Genomic DNA, 17,334 nt, shown 5'->3' with positions numbered 1-17,334 from the left:
TGAACCCACATTGCAGGAAAGAAGACTAAAGTCGGTCAACAAACCTGGACAGACTTTTGTCACAAATCATTGTCTGCTCTGCAGATTCAATAGACTTTGCCCCAAACCATTGCATGTTCTTTAAGCCCATGAAATTCCTCTGAAATCACTTACTATTCCCCTAAAATCATCCGCACTTCCCACACCCTTTCCCCTAAGAAGCAGGGTATGTAAGCACCTGTACTACATTGGGATACTGGGCAATCACTCTGTGATTTTCCCCATGTGCATAGCAGTAACACATTGGTAGTTTTTGTTTTGTTTTGAGACAGTTTCGCTCTTGTTGCCCAGGCTGGAGTGCAGTGGCGCAATCTTGGCTCACTGCAACCTCTGCCTCCCAGGTTCAAGCGATTCTCCTGCCTCAGCCTTCCGAGTAGTTGTGATTATAGGCATTCCCATCACGCCCTGCTAATTTTTTGTATTTTTAGTAGAGACGGGGTTTCACCATGACCAGGTCTCGAACTCCTGACCTCAGGTGATCTGCCCGACTTGGCCTCCCAAAGTGCTGGGATTACAGGTGTGAGCCACCACGCCCGGCCGCTAGTTTTTTCTCTTGTTAATCTGCCTTATCGTGAGTTGATTTTTCAGCAGACCTTCCCAGGACAAAGGGGAAATTCCATTGGCCCCCATATGGGCACACAGTTGTAAGAAAGAACCTACTGTTCTAGAAAATAGTTTGCCTAGTGATGCTTGCTGCAGAGGCTAGGTCTTTGCTGCTTCCGGTTGACCAGCAGAGAGGTGTGCTCGAAGATCGCCTGCTCTCCTCATTCTTTTGGCCTTGTCTTTGGGTTTTAGAAACCACCTACTGAGGCCAAGCAAACTCTGAACTGGATGCAGGAGGCTCTTCTCCCGCTTACTGCCCCAGGCTTGTCTCGAGACTTCAAACAAGGCAGGGAAGGGCCCAGACCAGAATCCATTTCGGGGAAACCTTTCTAAGCCTTTCTGCCTGCAGGCTTCATACCCTTGACTGTTTTCTGAGTTCTGTGCCACGTTAATGGCCCCACCATCCTCCAGGCCCCTGGCTGAGAAATCTAACATCACTGCTCATTCTCTGTTCCGTCTCCATGTGCCTCCCATCCAGTGGGCTTGCTGTGTCAACAATCTTTCCTCTAGAGCTGGGGTGTCCAATCTTCTGGCTTCCCTGGGCCACATTGGAAGAAGAAGTGTCTTGGGCCACACATAAAATATAGTAACACTAATGATAGCTGATGAGCAAAAAAAAATCTCGTAATGTTTTAAGAAAGTTTACGAATCTGTGTTGAGCCACATTCAAAGCTGTCCTGGGCCGTATGTGGCCCATGGGCCAGGGGTTGGACAAGCTTGCTATAGGGTATCTTACGAATCTGCTGTGTCTGCTCTGCCTCCTCCCTGGTGCTTTTTCTTTTTCTTTTTTTTTAACTACATCCTCAACACAGCCACTTGCAGCCACCACCGTCTCACCACTGCCTCATTTATTCCTTCCGAGGTGTAGTGTTGGTCGTATCCCTCCGGTGTCCAAAAACCATCAGGGTTCCCGTGCTCCTAGCGAGGCCCTCCCAGAGCGTCCTTCTCGTTTATTTAATCCTAGGTCCTTCTCCATGTCCTGTGGTCCAGGAAAGTGAATCCTCCGCACCCTACAGCTCCCTCCTGCCCTGCCTGTCCTGAGTGCTCTCCCGGCCCTGGACTTGCCTGCGCCTTCTCATGCATGCATCCAAAGCCAGCTCTCGTGTCACCTGCTCCTTACCACCTCCCCCTTCCCCCTGCCCCACAGGATTTCAGACAAGCTGTCTCCTAAAATAGAGATGCCTTTGGTAATTAATTTCCCAAGGGCCGATTCTTCAAATTGCAGGGCCTTGCCCAGCACCCCCTACCCAGGGCATAGTCACTAAAAACATATTGGGTAAGCCTGTAAAGGGGGGTAACTGAATAAATGAGTGTATCATTTATGTCTTCAGCTTTCTCTTACCTAGGCTAACGGAATCTCACTTTCTAGTGATGCTGAGCCGTGGTCAATTCTCATTTATTTATGGGCTGATAATCCAGTGAGTGGATTATCAAGAGAGGTGGATATCCTTATTTCTCTTTCTCCTCTTCCTCCTTCCCTGTCTCCCTCTCCTGCCACCCCTTTTCTTCCTCTGCCTCCTCCCCTCCCCCATCCCAGGCCTATTAGGCACTCCTTTCTAGCGAGTAAGCCAGGGAAATAAGAGAAGGTGTAATGTGAACCCACCCATGCAGTTCAAAGATCGCAGCAGCTCTGGGAACTAGCTTGGTGGGAGAGAAGACTGAAGTCCACAGCAGATGTCAAAACTTCGTTGGGGGCAATAGTTTCTGCCATCTCCAGGGATAACTAAGACTTGGCGGTAGTCACCATATCATTACTTCTGATTTCTCTGCACCCTTGTCTTTGAAGTAAAAGCCCCTTCACATCTGCTGCCTCTTTTATCTTTAGATGACCATTGTAGGCAGAGTGAGTGTCTCTCCTTCCCATGTTCCCAGGGTGTCAGGTGAGACTCGGGTGCAAATGCAGCTCTGCTTCTATCTAGCAGTGTGGCCTAGGGCATGGCGTCGTATAATTTCCCTGGCTTCCCTTTTTTCCTGGAAATTATAGGGAATTAGACCAGAGAATGAGTTTTTCCCTGCAGTGATGCAACCCACTGGTCTGTGGACCAATTGTGCAATGTGTCACAAGTAATGCACTACTGCCAATGTTTTAGTAATACAAGGTAAAACAGAGTCAGTGCCACCCTCACTTTCTTAGATTTCTAGATGTTTTTTGAGGAAGGGACGTTTCAGCATACACAAATGGAAGTGCAGGTCATCATTTTTCATTGAGTGTCTTGACAGGAATAATAAGTTTCAGACCACGAGACCAGCTGACCTTCAGGGTGCCTTCCAGTGATGACATGGTAGTTCATACATCCTAGTTGAACAACGCACCTCAAAGCCAAGAGGCCCAGGGTAATGTGAGTTGCCTAAGGTCACCCAGATGACTCACTAGTGGAATTGAGGCTAGAGCCCCTTTCCAGACCATTCCATGGGAGACTTTCTTCAAGACCTATAGGAACTTGGGCTTCTGTGGAAGGATGGAATGAAGTGAGGTTTCCTCCTTCCTTCCCAACTGGCTAGACCTCCCCAATTCCAGAAGGGCCCATGTCTTGGACTTTGAACAAAAATGAGCCCATGTCTTGGACTTTGAACAAAAATGAGAGCAATGAAACCAAAGCTGCCCCCCGCCTCTGGTGTGCTTGACATGGTGATCCCCGGCCCAGCTCTCAGCTGTCAGCCTCTTTCCCTGAGATCCCCAGGACCACCCATGCAGACAGGAAGTGCGCTGAGCCCACTCTGGGCCTGTCAGTAGGAATGGTGGGGCAGGTCATCAACGGAGGGAGGCAGCAGGGGGAGATGTATTATATTTACATTTTTCTAAATTGAACTGGAACCTGGGCTGGGGCCCAGCAGGCTTGGGGGAGGGGCCGCGAGGTGAAGGGAGGCTGGGATCAGCCTGAGGAGGTGCGTGGGGGTGGGGAGCCTCCTCAGGCCGGTGGATGTGGGGATGAGCTGGCTCCAGACAAAGGGAAACCTGAGAGGGAGGGATTAAGCTGGAGAAACCTGGGAGGGTAGCAGCCGGCTTTCGAGGGAATCTCCAATATCAAACCTTTTCCTGAAGGGCTTACTAAGAAGGACTTTAGGAATCGTCTCCCACTCCCCCATCTCGGAGGGGATGAAAGAAAACTGGCCCAAGAGTTGGCCATGACATTAATCATCACTGTCCCCTACCCCAAAATGGGGCTTCAAAGTTCCATTGCCGCAGGCCCCTCACAGCCCTGTCGTGGGGTTTTCCTCAGGGCCGATGAGAGGAAATTCTTCATTTGCTTTAAGAGCTGCAAGCTTAAGTTCTCTGGACACTTGCAGCCATTTGACTTTTCCTCCTGAGCAGAAGGATGTAGGCCCAAGTTTAATCCCGGAAGAGTTTAGTGACAAGTCCCAAAAGAATCTCTTGGTAAAGTTTTATCACCGTTTCATTCAGATAAATAAATGATGTGATTGTCAGTTCTTCTCACCTGAAGACCAATGGCCCAGGGTCATGATACTCACTAAATTGTGATGGAAGCTTCTTGAGGGTGAGATTTGTGTCTTATTGATTCACAGCACTTCACCGCAAGGCCTGGCGTACAGTAAGTGCTCTATGAATGTTTTCTTAAGAAGGAAGAATGAAAGAAGTGATCCTGTAGTGAGGACCTTTTGGGCCGGCTGGGTGTGGGGACGGGCTGTCAGTTGGACTCTGCAGACGTTACCTTTCATGAAAACTCTCCAGACATCCTTGTGGTATTGATTTAGTTGGGACAACCTACACCAACCCTTGCAGTGCAAAGTCTCCTTATTTTGAAGTGCTGGTAATTAGGGAATGCTGTCATCCATAGAGCTGGTCTCCTATAGCAGCATAAATTGATGAACTTATGCAATTATCTGGATAGTTCAGGAAAACTACCCCATATATTAGACAACTACTGCTATGATAATGCTTTATAGCAAATACTCCAGAGTCCTGGTGACTTAAAACGGAGACAGAGAATCAAAAACAATGAAAATGACGGGCTCTGGTACTGAGTTCCCTGCCTGACAATGATCAGGTGAAAGTGGACACTTATTAAAGGAGCAGAATGGCCTGAGCTTCAGATGGAGGGATAACTTAGGTGACACCACATTCTTTTCAACTCTGATATTCTTTGGTCATGGACGGTAAAGGCTGCAATGGGTAATTTCCAAATTTCCAACAGAGGCTGGATGTAAGTGATCAGATTTTCTAGAATACCTGAGAAACCATCAGCACTGAGGCCCACATATTCTGTCACAAAGAACTGCAAGTGTGTGTGCGCTACAAGCCAATGGCTCAAAGAACCAGGAAATTCCTTTCCCTGGGCCATCCTGTTTACACACGCTGAGTCATTCCACTGGATAATGAGGCTCCTGCCATCTTCTCCAAATGGCGTTTAAACACAATTGAGGCAGCATCGAGGGGCTGGCTTCAGCATTTCTGAGAAGTAGGTTGAGTCCCAGGTCATTTCTGTCCTTTTGCTGCTGAGGCATAGATTGCTTGGTGTTATCTGCCCTAGACTGCATCCCCATGCATACTTAAGAAAAAAGGCAAAAGTTTATCTGGATACCACAGCCCTCAGCGTACCACAAAAGGCTTCTGGGATGCAGAAGATGCCTAGTCAGTGCTTGAGGAGGGAAGGAAGGAATGGAGGGAAGGCAGTCTTTTAGTTTAAAACTGATGAAGAAATGTACTGCTGCCCCATTTTTCTTCTTGCTCTAACAACCGGGAAGCTCAGAGTAAACGTTACTGCTCAAACATAGCTGCATTGTGGTTCCCCGAGTTTTCTTACTTGTTTTGTCCTCTTTTCTGTGCTCCTTATTTCCTTTTTCTAAAATCCTATAAACCTAATTTTATTTTCATTTTGTTCACTTTTGCACAAACCTTTTGGGAAGAGGTAGAGGAGAAAGAATAAAGCAAAGAAAGGTCCTCAGTAATGATTTGTTGCTTGGGAACTTCATTCCAGTCGTGACTGGTTTCATTGCCCTTCGAACTCACGCACCACATTACCACAGTCCAAATGAGAGGATGGAGGGATGGGAGGAAGGATGAATGAATAATTGTCCTTCACACTCCCATCTTGCAGGTGGATAATGTAAACAAGAGTGAGAAAGCCAGACCATTCATTTGTTCTTTCAGTAAATATTTACTGGAAGTTTACCAGTCTGTCCTCCAGGAAGTGAATCAGTAGATCTTGCCAACTCAAGTCTCCCTAGCTTTGATGTGGGACTGGAGAAAAAGCAGGGACTGAGTCTCCTTTAAACACAAAGAAATGAAGAAAACTCGGAGCCAAATGTGCCTTGCTGATCTGTCCCAGCATTGCATTGCTTTGCATGCAGTAAACTCTTAATACCTAAGCTGTGACTTCAAGCCTGTCCCTTCCTGTTGTGACTTCCCAGGCTTTTTGAATCAGGCCCGATCCATTGTGTAAACCCCCAGGTGACTCCATGCAGACTGAAAAGGAATTCCACATATTGTCCTTATTTCCTAAGTAGTTTTTTGTGAATTTGGATCAGTGAATTTGCAGGAACGACCTTAACTACCAACCATATAGCAAATCTTCTTATGCGTCTTCTACTTGTTCTTCACGTGGAGCCCAGTGATGAATGGTGCAAAGCCTCCATGGGTCTGCTGGTGACAGTCAGTTACCTCTGCCCAGCGCTCTACAGCACTGTTAATGCTGGCATTTTGTTCTCACCACGTGAGGCTGTCAAGGATTGTTTCCATGTCCATCTTCCCCACAGCATATTCTGAGCCCTTGGAAGGATGCCACAGTAATCTGCTCATCTTCGTATTTAGCAATGCACATGGTCTCCAGTATATAGAATGTGCTCAGTAAATGCTTGCTGAATGAATGCATGAGTGAGTGGATGGTGAGTGATGGACGTTGAGAACTCTCTTATGTTTCTGTCAAGGCTTCACCATTTTTCTAAGCAATGGAGGCCCATGCTGAGGATCTAAAATAGCTCGTGCCTTTTCTTCTCACTGTCTTTTCCTATTTATATGTACAATCGACACTTGCAATTCTTTTTATGCCAGACGTTGTCAGCCCAAAGCATAGTTGGCTTCCCTTGCTCTTGGGAAAAGGGGATCCCTGGGCACAGCCTTAAAATATGGGCTGATGAAATAAACAGTGATGACCTTCCCCTGCTGTACTCTTACATAAGTATGTATTAATGGGCTGTTTCTAGCGGAATCTTTCACTTACTGCCTCCTGAGTGAGAAGACAAGCTCATACCAGTGTGTCCTTCCATGATTCCCTTGCACTGCTCATTAATGGCTCACAAGAAGGAGGATTCTTTTTTTAAGCATTTCAGTTATTTTTAATTAAAGAAAAACAGCCTTCTCCAAGGGCCACAAAGTGAACTGAATGTCAGAAGGAAGCTGGGTGTGGGTTTCTCACAAGCTCTTGCTCCAAAACCTGTTAGTCAGGAGAAAGGGCCCTCCTGGAGCTCTGGGGAAGGTTGGTGCACACAGGAGTCTGTTTGGCGGGGTAGGCAGAGCCGCCAGCCCTCACATGGTCACTGGATTGGTTCGAGTGGGCTCTAAGGCAACTGCCATGTGCCAGTCTGTTGACATGATCGACATTAATATTCTTGCGGCGGGGGGGGGGTGTTCATTAAATTAAGGAATGACACAGGGAGCCAAGAGAATGGCTTATTCGTTTGGATTCTGAATCACAATCAGGAAATAGTCTTTATCTGGTGCAACCATAATTCCATTTTACTTGGAGCAAATTCGAAGGAAGGTGAGATCATTCTGGGGGTCATTTTCATGCATGGTGCTCCGTGCCTTCAGGATGAAGCTGTGCAGGAAGCTGGCGCACTCTGTGGTGATGAGGTTGACCATGGTGCTCTTGATGGGAATGCCATCTTTGTTCACCGTGATGATATTCTGCACTCCCCTCTGGCTCTGAAGTCACTTCAGTGTCTCCTCCACCTCTGATATTTACAACCGATCTGGTAGTCCTGCTTTGCCAACACTCAAAAAGGAGAATTCTTAAGCCCCCAATATTCAACTTCTTTAAGCAGACTGTGTTGCTTTTATTAAACAATAGAAAGCATTTTTTTAAAAGCTATAATCATTTTCATTAGAATTGGACTCTCCTAACCAACTGTTTTTACTACAATTTTCTTCAAAGTCTTCTGTGCCGATTGCAGCAATGAGAATTGCGATGTAGAGGTGTTCATACTTCATGTTTACCTCTCTTTTCACCATCAGCAAGTGCAGTGCTCTCAGGTCACACATTTTCATTTTTGACCTTGTATGTGTGTGTGTGTTTCACAAATGGTGAAAATAAGGTCAGATTTATGAAACAGATAATCTTTGAGCATCTGCTATGTGATAGGCACCACAAAAGATGGTGAGTGAGGACTTGGAAAAGAATCTAATAAGGCCCCTGGTCTCAAGGGGCTTTCCATCTAGGGAGCAGGTCAAATAAACAGAGAGGCATGTCAAGGCATTATGGGAGTGAGGATGAGAGATGCCCAAGGCACCCAGTTCCACCTGCAGTGCTGGTGGGAAATGGAGGTGGAGGGGAGTCTTCATACAGAAGGCGAAGTTTGAGTTGAGCCTGAGAGATGAATAGCATCCTACTCAGCCGACCAGAAGAGAAGGAAAATTACAGACAGTAGTGGCATGTACCAAGGCTCAGAAATGTAGAAATCATGGTGAGTTTGGGGAAGTACAAATGGTCTTGGAATGGTTGGAAGGCAGGCGGAGTTGATCTCCAACATATTTGCTAAATATTTGCCCTTAGCACAGAACATGGGTGGGGAGGAAATGGGTCTGGATATGTTCACTGAAAAATTTTAAATAAATGAGTAAAAAATCAGAATTGTATTCCATCAAAATCTTCTCCACCAATCCTGGCAAGTCCATTCTATTTTATCTACTATACTGTTTGTGTTCTCTAAACAGATTGTCTTGAAACGTCCTTGTTGAATGTTGTCTTGGTTAGTTTAACCCACTCTTCCTTGTTATTTTAACCTAAACTCAGGAAATCACTGATGCAGAAACGTCTCCAGCTTCAGGCAGTGTAGGGCTGATGGTTATTCTAGAAGATCCTTGGCTGCTGAAGGGTGAGAAGAGAAAACCAGTGGGGTTTGCATGGAGGAGTTTCCAGCCTTTGAGCTCTGCATTACTGGAGCATTTTACAGCAGGCTTTATAAAGATTTGGTTGAAAATCAACTCAAAGTTTCCTCCCTAATTGGCTTGGCCAGGCTTAATCTGTTATTGGTCAGGCCGAGCTGGCTTCTATTATGCAGCGCATGGAGGATTTCCGGTGTTGCTCTTATTCTGATGGAGGCTTGCTGCTTTTAGAAACAAATCTTGGTGTTGGCAAAAGCCGGTATCATTGTATCCTCTGAAGTGAGCCCAGAAGGACTCCCAGCATTTTAGACCTTTGACTGAAAAGAGCGAGTCTTGGATGTGGAATTTACATGCTAGAGAGTTATGGTTTTATGTTTTATTCTCCCCCAAATAAAACAAAACTTCCTATTTGTTTCTGCCTCTTTGGGTTGAATCCTGGCAATGCTCAGGTTACCCAGTCTGAGCAGGCGACATCTGCAGCAATGGGACGTCTGCAGAGAGGGCCTGTTCTTGGCCCAGGATACCGTGGAGTAACACCAGAGGAGGGGACAGGAGGATCTTGTCACTTCAGGTCCAGCATTGCTGAGCCCAGTCTCTTGAGGCCACCCAGCGCTGAACATAGAGACTTACATGGCGAGGGGAAGGAGGAGGGACGTTTTGTTATGGGACTGGGGTAATTAACAGGAGCTATTAGAGAGCATCAAGCCAGCACTGGAAGATGTTTGTGTTGACAGAAGAGGGACACCAGAGAGTCCATGTCTGGAGAGTTTGTGAAGGTAAAGAAGCAAATCAGCAGGGAAGCCCTAGAAGACAGCATTCATGTCTGCCTCTGGAGTTCATATGAAGAGAGAAGAGGAAGTGGAGAGTCCCATTTTCCCTATAACCCTGGAAGGAAGTTAGATTTCAGAGTACCATGTGCACGAATGTGGTGAGGGCATGCTGTGTACATTTGCAATCCCTCAGAAGTAAACCACCCTTCTCCCTCCCCATCAGTCTCCTTGCCAAACCCTTGCGGAGGCTCTGGGGAGTTTGCACATTTCTGCTGGAGGAAGTCACTCATGATAAGAACATTTGCCCTGCTGAACTGAGCTCATTAGAATCAAGAAGACCAGCTTATAACTCCATAAATATACATCCATCCATATACTTAAACACAGACATGCATTTTATAGGTTTTAGAATGCTAGTCTAACATCTGTTTTCATTTCCTTGTTAATTCCATTCATCCCCACACCCCCCTGGCCTTATCCCCATTCCTGACTCCAAAGTGAATTCCTCAGCAAAGCTTTATTTAAAAGATGAGAGAGATCCTGCATTTTGAACTGGCTTCCAGAGCTTGTTTTTGGGGATTTCTCCACCACCCTCCAATCCTTGTTGGCCAGCCAGCTAGTCAGGTATCACTCTAAGGTCCCAACCTTGACAAATCTGTGTATTTCGGTGCAGGTGTCTTGCTACCGACCAGCACCTGCCGGCCTCCTAGGGCCTGCGGGAACCTAATGGGCACCAAGGACAATGGCAGTGGACAGGGTTGAATCAGCAAGAGCAGTGACCCACAACTGTGGGCTGAGCAAACTGCCAAATCAAAAGCAGTTGGGCTGGGGAAAGTTCCATGCCTGTTCCCTTTCCTGAAACTTCTATTGTGGTTGCTCTTATCCCTCTGTAGAAACAGAATTTTTTTCCCATTTGTGTCAGTTTTTTCATTCTTCATTTGAATATTCTAGACTCACGAAGCTTGTCTAAGACAATGCGAACCATAGCATCACAGCAAATCAGAGTTGGAGGCAATTTAAACCGGTCCCTTCAATTTATCAATGAGGTTGCTGATGCCCATTGAAACAAACAGGCTTGGCCAAAATCATACCTCTAGTTAGAAGCATATCCAGGTCTAGAAGTCGGGTCTCTCTCATTCAGTGCTTAAACCTTAAGTTTGTGTCTGTTTAGCATATAAGTATACAGTACACATTGCAGTCATCTGTACATGTTGATATTTATTCCAATAAGAATAAAATTACACATAATAGATACCATTTATTAAACAGTTATTATGTATCCAACATTGTACATATTGTACATTGTATGTACATTGTACATATTTTGTATGTAATATCATTTACCCTTCTGGGAACCCTATTAGGTGGGTATTACTATTATCTTCAATTTACAGTCGAAGTACCTGAAGCACAGAAAAGTTTAATAATTTGCCCTTAGTATGTAGGGGAGTCCTACTACATTGTAACTTTCCTGGACTCTGGGTTGTGTTTCCATCAGCAAATATGTACTGAACCCCTAGAAGGGACGGAGGCCTTGCCTTCTCAGTGGGAAATAAAGATGTGTGAGCAAGTCAATCACAGAAGCCACAGTGATGGCTGCAACAGAAGCCTGAACACAGGGTGGTGGGGTCCAGAGGAGGAGGGATGGGGCTTCACCAAGGAGGTGGCATTTGAGTGATCTCAGGGATGCATAGAACCTTGCCAGCCAGAGTGTATGCTTGTGCACAAATGAGTGGAAGGAACTAATGTGGCAGGGGACAATTAGGAGGATGAGAAGGCAGGACCATGGTCGTTGCTGGGGAGATGCTGGGAGATGAAGCTAGGGAGGCAGATTGGAGGCAGATTATAAAGCACCTGTATGCAGCGGTAGGGAATTTGGATTATATTCAGTGAACAGAGTGGAGCCAACAGGAATTTTTATAAGCAGGTAGATAACAGAATCAGGTGAGAGGGGCTGTGTGCTGGATAGACTCTAGCATCCTGGGAGAATGGTGACAAGAAACCCCGTCAGGAGGCTGTTGCAATGGTCCAGGTAGGGCTGGACTCTTTCCAGCTGTCTCATGGGCATGGGCTGTGCCACCATGCTTTTGCTCACACTGCTTCCATAGCTTAGAAGGTCTCTTTGACTTAATCCTCAAGAAAACTGCATGCCCATCTTTCCAGACTGTGCTCAGGGACTCCGCATGGAGACCCATTCAGTCCCTGCCCTGAACAATGTACGTTCCTCTCCATTTGGGCCTTCTCTATCGCTAGTACATTCTGTATTCTCTCTTGGCACACATAAAACCTTGTTGCGCATGTTTGCCTACATTTAACTCTCCCCTTTCAAACCCAGCTTCTTGCAGGCAAGAACAGACCTTTGCCTTCTTAAATACTTGGTACAGGGCCTGACATTTATAAATGCTCTCCATAAATGCGTGATGGATGAATAAACTTTCTAAACAAAGGCAGTGACTGTAGACATGGAAAGAAGAGTCCAAATTTGGGAGGTGGTTTTTAAAGCTATTTCAAGGGAAGGCAAACTGTGGCCCGTGGGCCAAACCTAGTCACTTTATATATTGCTTTTGTAAATAAAGTTTTATTGGAACTCAGCCAAGCTCACTTGTTGATGTGCTGTCTATAGCTGTTTTTACTGTATAATGGCAGAGTTGAGTCGTTGTGACAAAACCATATGGCCTGCAAATCCAAAAATGTTTATTATGATCTGGCCTTTTACTAAAAAAGTTTACCAAACCCTGAGTTAGATCAGTAGGATTAGTGACTGGTGGTAAAGGGTGAAGGAAGGAATTAAGACTTTTTTTTCTTGTATCTCCCCACCATGCCTAATCCAGAGCTTTGCTCCCAAGTGATGGCATTGACCAACAGGCCTGCAGGTGCTTAGAAAGAAATACCGTGTATGTGACACAGGAGGAAAAGGGAGACTAAAAATTATCCCATATGGGAAAGATACCCAAGGAAGAAAGGACAAGGGGCCGTAGCTGCAAGCCAGAAGGGACCTGAGTCCTGCTTGTTCCTGCTGAAGCCCTCATGCTGTTCTCTCTCGCAGTCATCCAATTTGGTTTCGTCACCCTCTTCGTGGCCTCCTTTCCCCTGGCACCTGTGTTTGCCCTCCTCAACAATGTCATTGAAGTGCGGCTCGATGCAAAGAAGTTTGTTACAGAGCTGAGACGGCCGGATGCTGTAAGAACCAAAGATATCGGTATGTGCCCCATTTAGAGGTCCCACCAGGCCCATCCTTCTGCCATTCTGTCCCCTCTGGCCACAGTCACACCACACCAGGAATCAAGAGGGCTGGGAAAGCCCCTCTTCCCTTTGGGTCCCTCATCCTCATATCCTGAAGTGCAGGGACGCCTTCTGAGACCGCATTATCCACCCCCCACTTGTGATCTGAGCTTCCAGATGGGGGGGCTACCTAAGCCTTTCCAGACAAGCCCATTCTGGGGGGCCCAGCAAAGCTGCTCCGTAGTTCACCTGCAAAACATCACCTGGAGCTTCAGCGTTGTCATCACTGGGCCGAGGGTGGGAGTGAGCCAGACGCTGTCTTTTCTGTCTTGTAGGAATCTGGTTTGACATCCTCTCTGGAATTGGCAAGTTCTCTGTTATCAGCAACGTAAGTACTTACATTCGTGACACACTCGCTCTGTGGGAAGGACTTCCAGAGAAGCTGAGGTCTTCAAAGTGGGAAGCCAGCCCTTGCACCTCCCAGCCTTCTCCATTTGTAGCTTTATTGGTGACAGTGCTCTGGTTAACAGCTCACAAATGCCTTGTAACTCATCATGCTGTAGCTGAGGCTGTGTAGGTTTATTTTTAATTTCACAAAGAGAAAGAAAGGTAATTATCCATCAGAATGCATACCTTGGCCCTGACGGTCAAAATCAGATCTTTCCTCGGAGCCAAGAATAATGCGGAAAGAATTCCACATATCTATTCATCTCTTTCCTTTCTTATTCTCCTCCTGAGTTAAACAATACCTGGAGCATTGCCCAGGCTACAATCCCTAATTACCGTTCCTCCAGGTTGTCAGTGCAAAATCTTAATTAGCCCCGTGGACTCTGGCACTGCGTAGGTTAAGATAGGACATAGAAGAAGGGTCCCACCTGTGGTGACCTCCTTAACTCCCTTGCCAGACATGTCTACACTGCAGAGGAAATCCTGCTGGGCCCCAGCCAGCTCCTTTTCTGCTGTATTCTATATGGACAGTGGCCAGGAAGGGCCTCCTGTCCCACCTCCCAGGAACATATCAGCCAGCTCAGTGCACACAAAGAAAGCCACAGCCCTTTTCCCTTGGGAGGCAAACAGTGATTTGACTCTGACCTGATTTCCTACCCAGATCACATAAAATGGCTGGAAGGTGTGAGGTGAGGCAGAGCAAATCAGCCCACTGCATTTTGAATGTTGTGATGTAGGAAGTGCACATCTCGCGGCTTAGAAATAAGGTGCAATTTGGAAAACAGATCAGTCCGCTACTTTGAAGTTGTGTCTGTTAGAACAGAGGCCCTGAGTATTAATCACTTTCCATCTACAGTACGAAATGACGTGCAGTCTTACTTCCCTGGCCTCTTTAAGACTTGTTTGCTTATCTGTCAAATGGGAGATAATAATAGTACCCACCAAATAAGATCATTTGGGAAGTTAAATGGCATGATGAAAGTACATATAACAAGTGCCCAGTAAGTTGTAGCTATGATTATGATGTTATTCACTCTCAAATATGGTTCTGGCCGTTCACATTCACATACACATTTAGAGAACAATATCTGAACTACATTTTGGTAAAGGGCTTTAATTGTTGGTGCAGGATGCAGTATAAACACCTGCCAAAAAGATTTAAGACTTTCTTTGCAGAAAGTACCCCCGTGTTCAAATACGCAATCATTCATTTGTCATTTGGTTTGCTCCATGGACATTTATAGAGCACTTAGACATGCCAGATGCTGTGTTGGGTGTGTGTGGCTCCACCTAGCAGGACCTGTTTCTTTCTCCACTGTGTCTCCATTTTCTTAAGTAAAATGGATACAAGAATAACTTCTATTACATGACATGCTAAAAAGTGTTGAGAGATAATGGTCAAATTAAGCAAACTGTGGAATCATATTCTTGGTATTTCTGGCTTTCTGGTACTACTCAGGGGCAGATGTACATGGGCATTCCATTTCCTTGCCCATTACACTTACGTAGTACCCTCATCACTATAGGTAATTTTTTTCAGGAAAGCGTGCACCCTGTTTTGGCTTGCTCAACAGCAATGTTAGATATCTCAGAAGTGGTTTAATCCTTCCAGCACCAAATGGTCCAAATTGACTTAGCATCCTTTGCTGCAGTGGTTGACGTGTGCTCTTTTGACAGCCACTGCCTGGTGGACTTATTATACTTATACACATCAAAGATGGAAAAGGCATGTGACTCAGCTGCATGAGCTCAGGGACCTGATCATGCTGCATGAGCTTCTGTATCAGTCAGAGCAGCTCCTTCTGATGGGGAGCCTAAGAGTGGACAGTCCTTTTTAGCATCAATCCTGGCTACTCAGTGCTTATGGTTCTGTCCCTCAGGCTTTTGTCATTGCGATCACCTCCGACTTTATCCCCCGCCTGGTGTACCAGTACTCCTACAGTCACAATGGGACTCTGCACGGCTTTGTCAACCACACCCTCTCCTTTTTCAACGTCAGCCAGCTGAAGGAGGGGACGCAGCCAGAAAACTCACAGTTTGACCAGGAGGTTCAGTTCTGCAGGTAAAGTAATCTTCAGGAGGAGGGCAGCAGAGGACCAGAGGCAATAGATCCAAATAATTATGGGGATGACCTAGAATTACAACCCTGCACAACATGATGATATTTTGGACAACAGCAGACCACATATATGGCGATTGTCCCGTAAGATTATAATACCATATTTTTACCATACATCTTCTGTATTTAGATATATTTAGGTACACAAATACTTACCACTATATTACTGCCTACAGCATTCAGTACAGTAATATGCCGTACAAGTTTGTAGCCTGGGAGCAATAGACTATACCTTATAGCCTAGGTGTGATGTAGGCTATATAGCATCTAGATTTGTATAAGCACGTTCTGTGATGTTTGCAAAGTCACCTAATGATGCATGTCTCAGAACATATCCCCATCGTTAAGCAACACACGGCTGTACATCATTCTCCTTTCCCTCTGTCTCCTGCTCTCTCTGCAGTTGTTATAAATCAATTGTTATAAATCAGTTTCAATGACTCAAAAAATATTTATGGACTGCCTTTTTCTAGACACTATGGAGCAGACAAAGAGCCTTGTCCTCACCATCAAGGGGGCTGTGGTCTGGTTGAGAAGAAAATAAGCAGAACAGATAGGAAATAGCAGGTTATTTGGTGAGCTTATGTATGGACCATGAGCATTGTGGGTGCTCAGAGGAGAGGGAGATTACTTGAGGGACTAGAATGGAAAGGGTGGGCCTCCTGGAGGGGCAGCTAGGTGTTGTAAGAGAGAAAAGAAAAGCATTCTAGGTGGGGAGTCGTCATGGGCAAAGTCATGGGGTGGGGACAAATGTGGGCTGTTGGATAAAGACTTGGGGCTAGGTGATATGGTTAGCAAGGAGACACAGTAAAGGGATTAATAAAGGAAATACAGTAAATGTAGAAACTCCTACAACAGCATAAGCCAAAAGGTTGTTGAATTTGAAGAGATGGGATAAAGTACATAATGGAAAGTCCTGAAATCTGACGGGAATTAGAATGTGATGCAATAGGAAGACACTGGACTTTTTTAGTGTCAGAGAATGATAGGATAAAGGGAAGGTTTAGAGAAATTGATCTGTTCTCAGTGAGGACAATGGGCTAGAGTTGGTAGGACCCAGGGAGCGCAGCTGGGCTGCTGCATCATTTAGACATGAACTGTGCTGGGCATAAACCAGGGTGGCGGGAGGAATTAAGAGGAGAGGAGAAGATGAGCTATTTCACATGAAATATTGCAGAATTGGTGACAGTAGACATAGGAGAGTGGCTGAGCTAGGATTATCTCCAAAGCTTGGACTGAAGTCAGAGGACTGGGATGTGGTTACATTGATAGGGAGAGGGAATACGCTGAGAGAGTCTAATTTTATGCTACATATGATGAATTTGATTTCAATCATGTTACATTTAAAACGATGTTAAGAAATCCAAGGGGCCATTTTCACCCAACTCCTTGACACACTAAGCTGGACTTCTGGAGACATCCAACTTAGAGTCCTGATTGAAGGCCATCAGCACTGGGGTCACTGAAGCCAAGAAATGGAAAACTCTCCACTATTTACCCAAGAAGGGCAAATGAAGAGAATAAGAGCAGAGGGGAATAGTTTATTCAACCCATTTGTACCCTGGTTAAAAGATAGTCCCAATAAAGCACTTGACCAAAGATCCTACCTCATATATATAAATCAGAATAGTTAATTACACCAATAACAAAAACCTAAGAGAAGGTATTGTGGGACCAACATAGGGCTTTCTTAGACCATCCCCAATAATATTTTATGTAAAAGCTGTGTTTTCAGTTGTGTTGGCAGCAGTGATGACCCTGGGCATGTCTGTCATGCTTGGTGCCCAAGGCCAGCCTTTCGTAAGACAGCCACGTAGGTTCAGATTTGTGGTCTGAGACCATGAACGAGAGAACACCAATTGGTTTTCCCAACCTGGGTGGCTGAGTTAAACAACTGTACCAATCTACGGTTTAAATAGAAGGGTATTCCAGTTCCAGGAACAACAACATCAGGGTTCCACTGTCGTCAACCAAGAAAAGATAAAAAATGAGGAACCAGACCCGAGAATGGATGAATAAATTTACTCATAAGTGTCAATTTATATTAGCCTGAATGTTTCAAGATTTTTCAC

The 17,334-nt window shown here is 45.6% G+C and overlaps 1 protein-coding gene and 1 pseudogene across 1 annotated transcript in view; one reads left to right on the top strand and one right to left on the bottom strand.

Moving 5' to 3' along the window:
* Nucleotides 1–17,334, top strand: part of ANO2 (anoctamin 2) — a 384,000-nt gene that overhangs the window by 351,619 nt on the left and 15,047 nt on the right. The window contains exons 21-23 of the mRNA XM_008973750.3: nt 12,521–12,673; nt 13,032–13,084; nt 15,024–15,205. Of these exons, the coding sequence (XP_008971998.1) occupies nt 12,521–12,673; nt 13,032–13,084; nt 15,024–15,205 (388 nt within the window). The remainder of the gene's footprint in view (nt 1–12,520; nt 12,674–13,031; nt 13,085–15,023; nt 15,206–17,334) is intronic.
* LOC103786379 (dynein light chain roadblock-type 1-like) lies at nt 7,237–7,810 on the bottom strand (annotated as a pseudogene).

This window comes from Pan paniscus, chromosome 10 (genome assembly GCF_029289425.2).
Source record: "Pan paniscus chromosome 10, NHGRI_mPanPan1-v2.0_pri, whole genome shotgun sequence".
NCBI lineage: Eukaryota > Metazoa > Chordata > Mammalia > Primates > Hominidae > Pan > Pan paniscus.
This window is presented reverse-complemented; position numbering and strand designations above follow the sequence as displayed.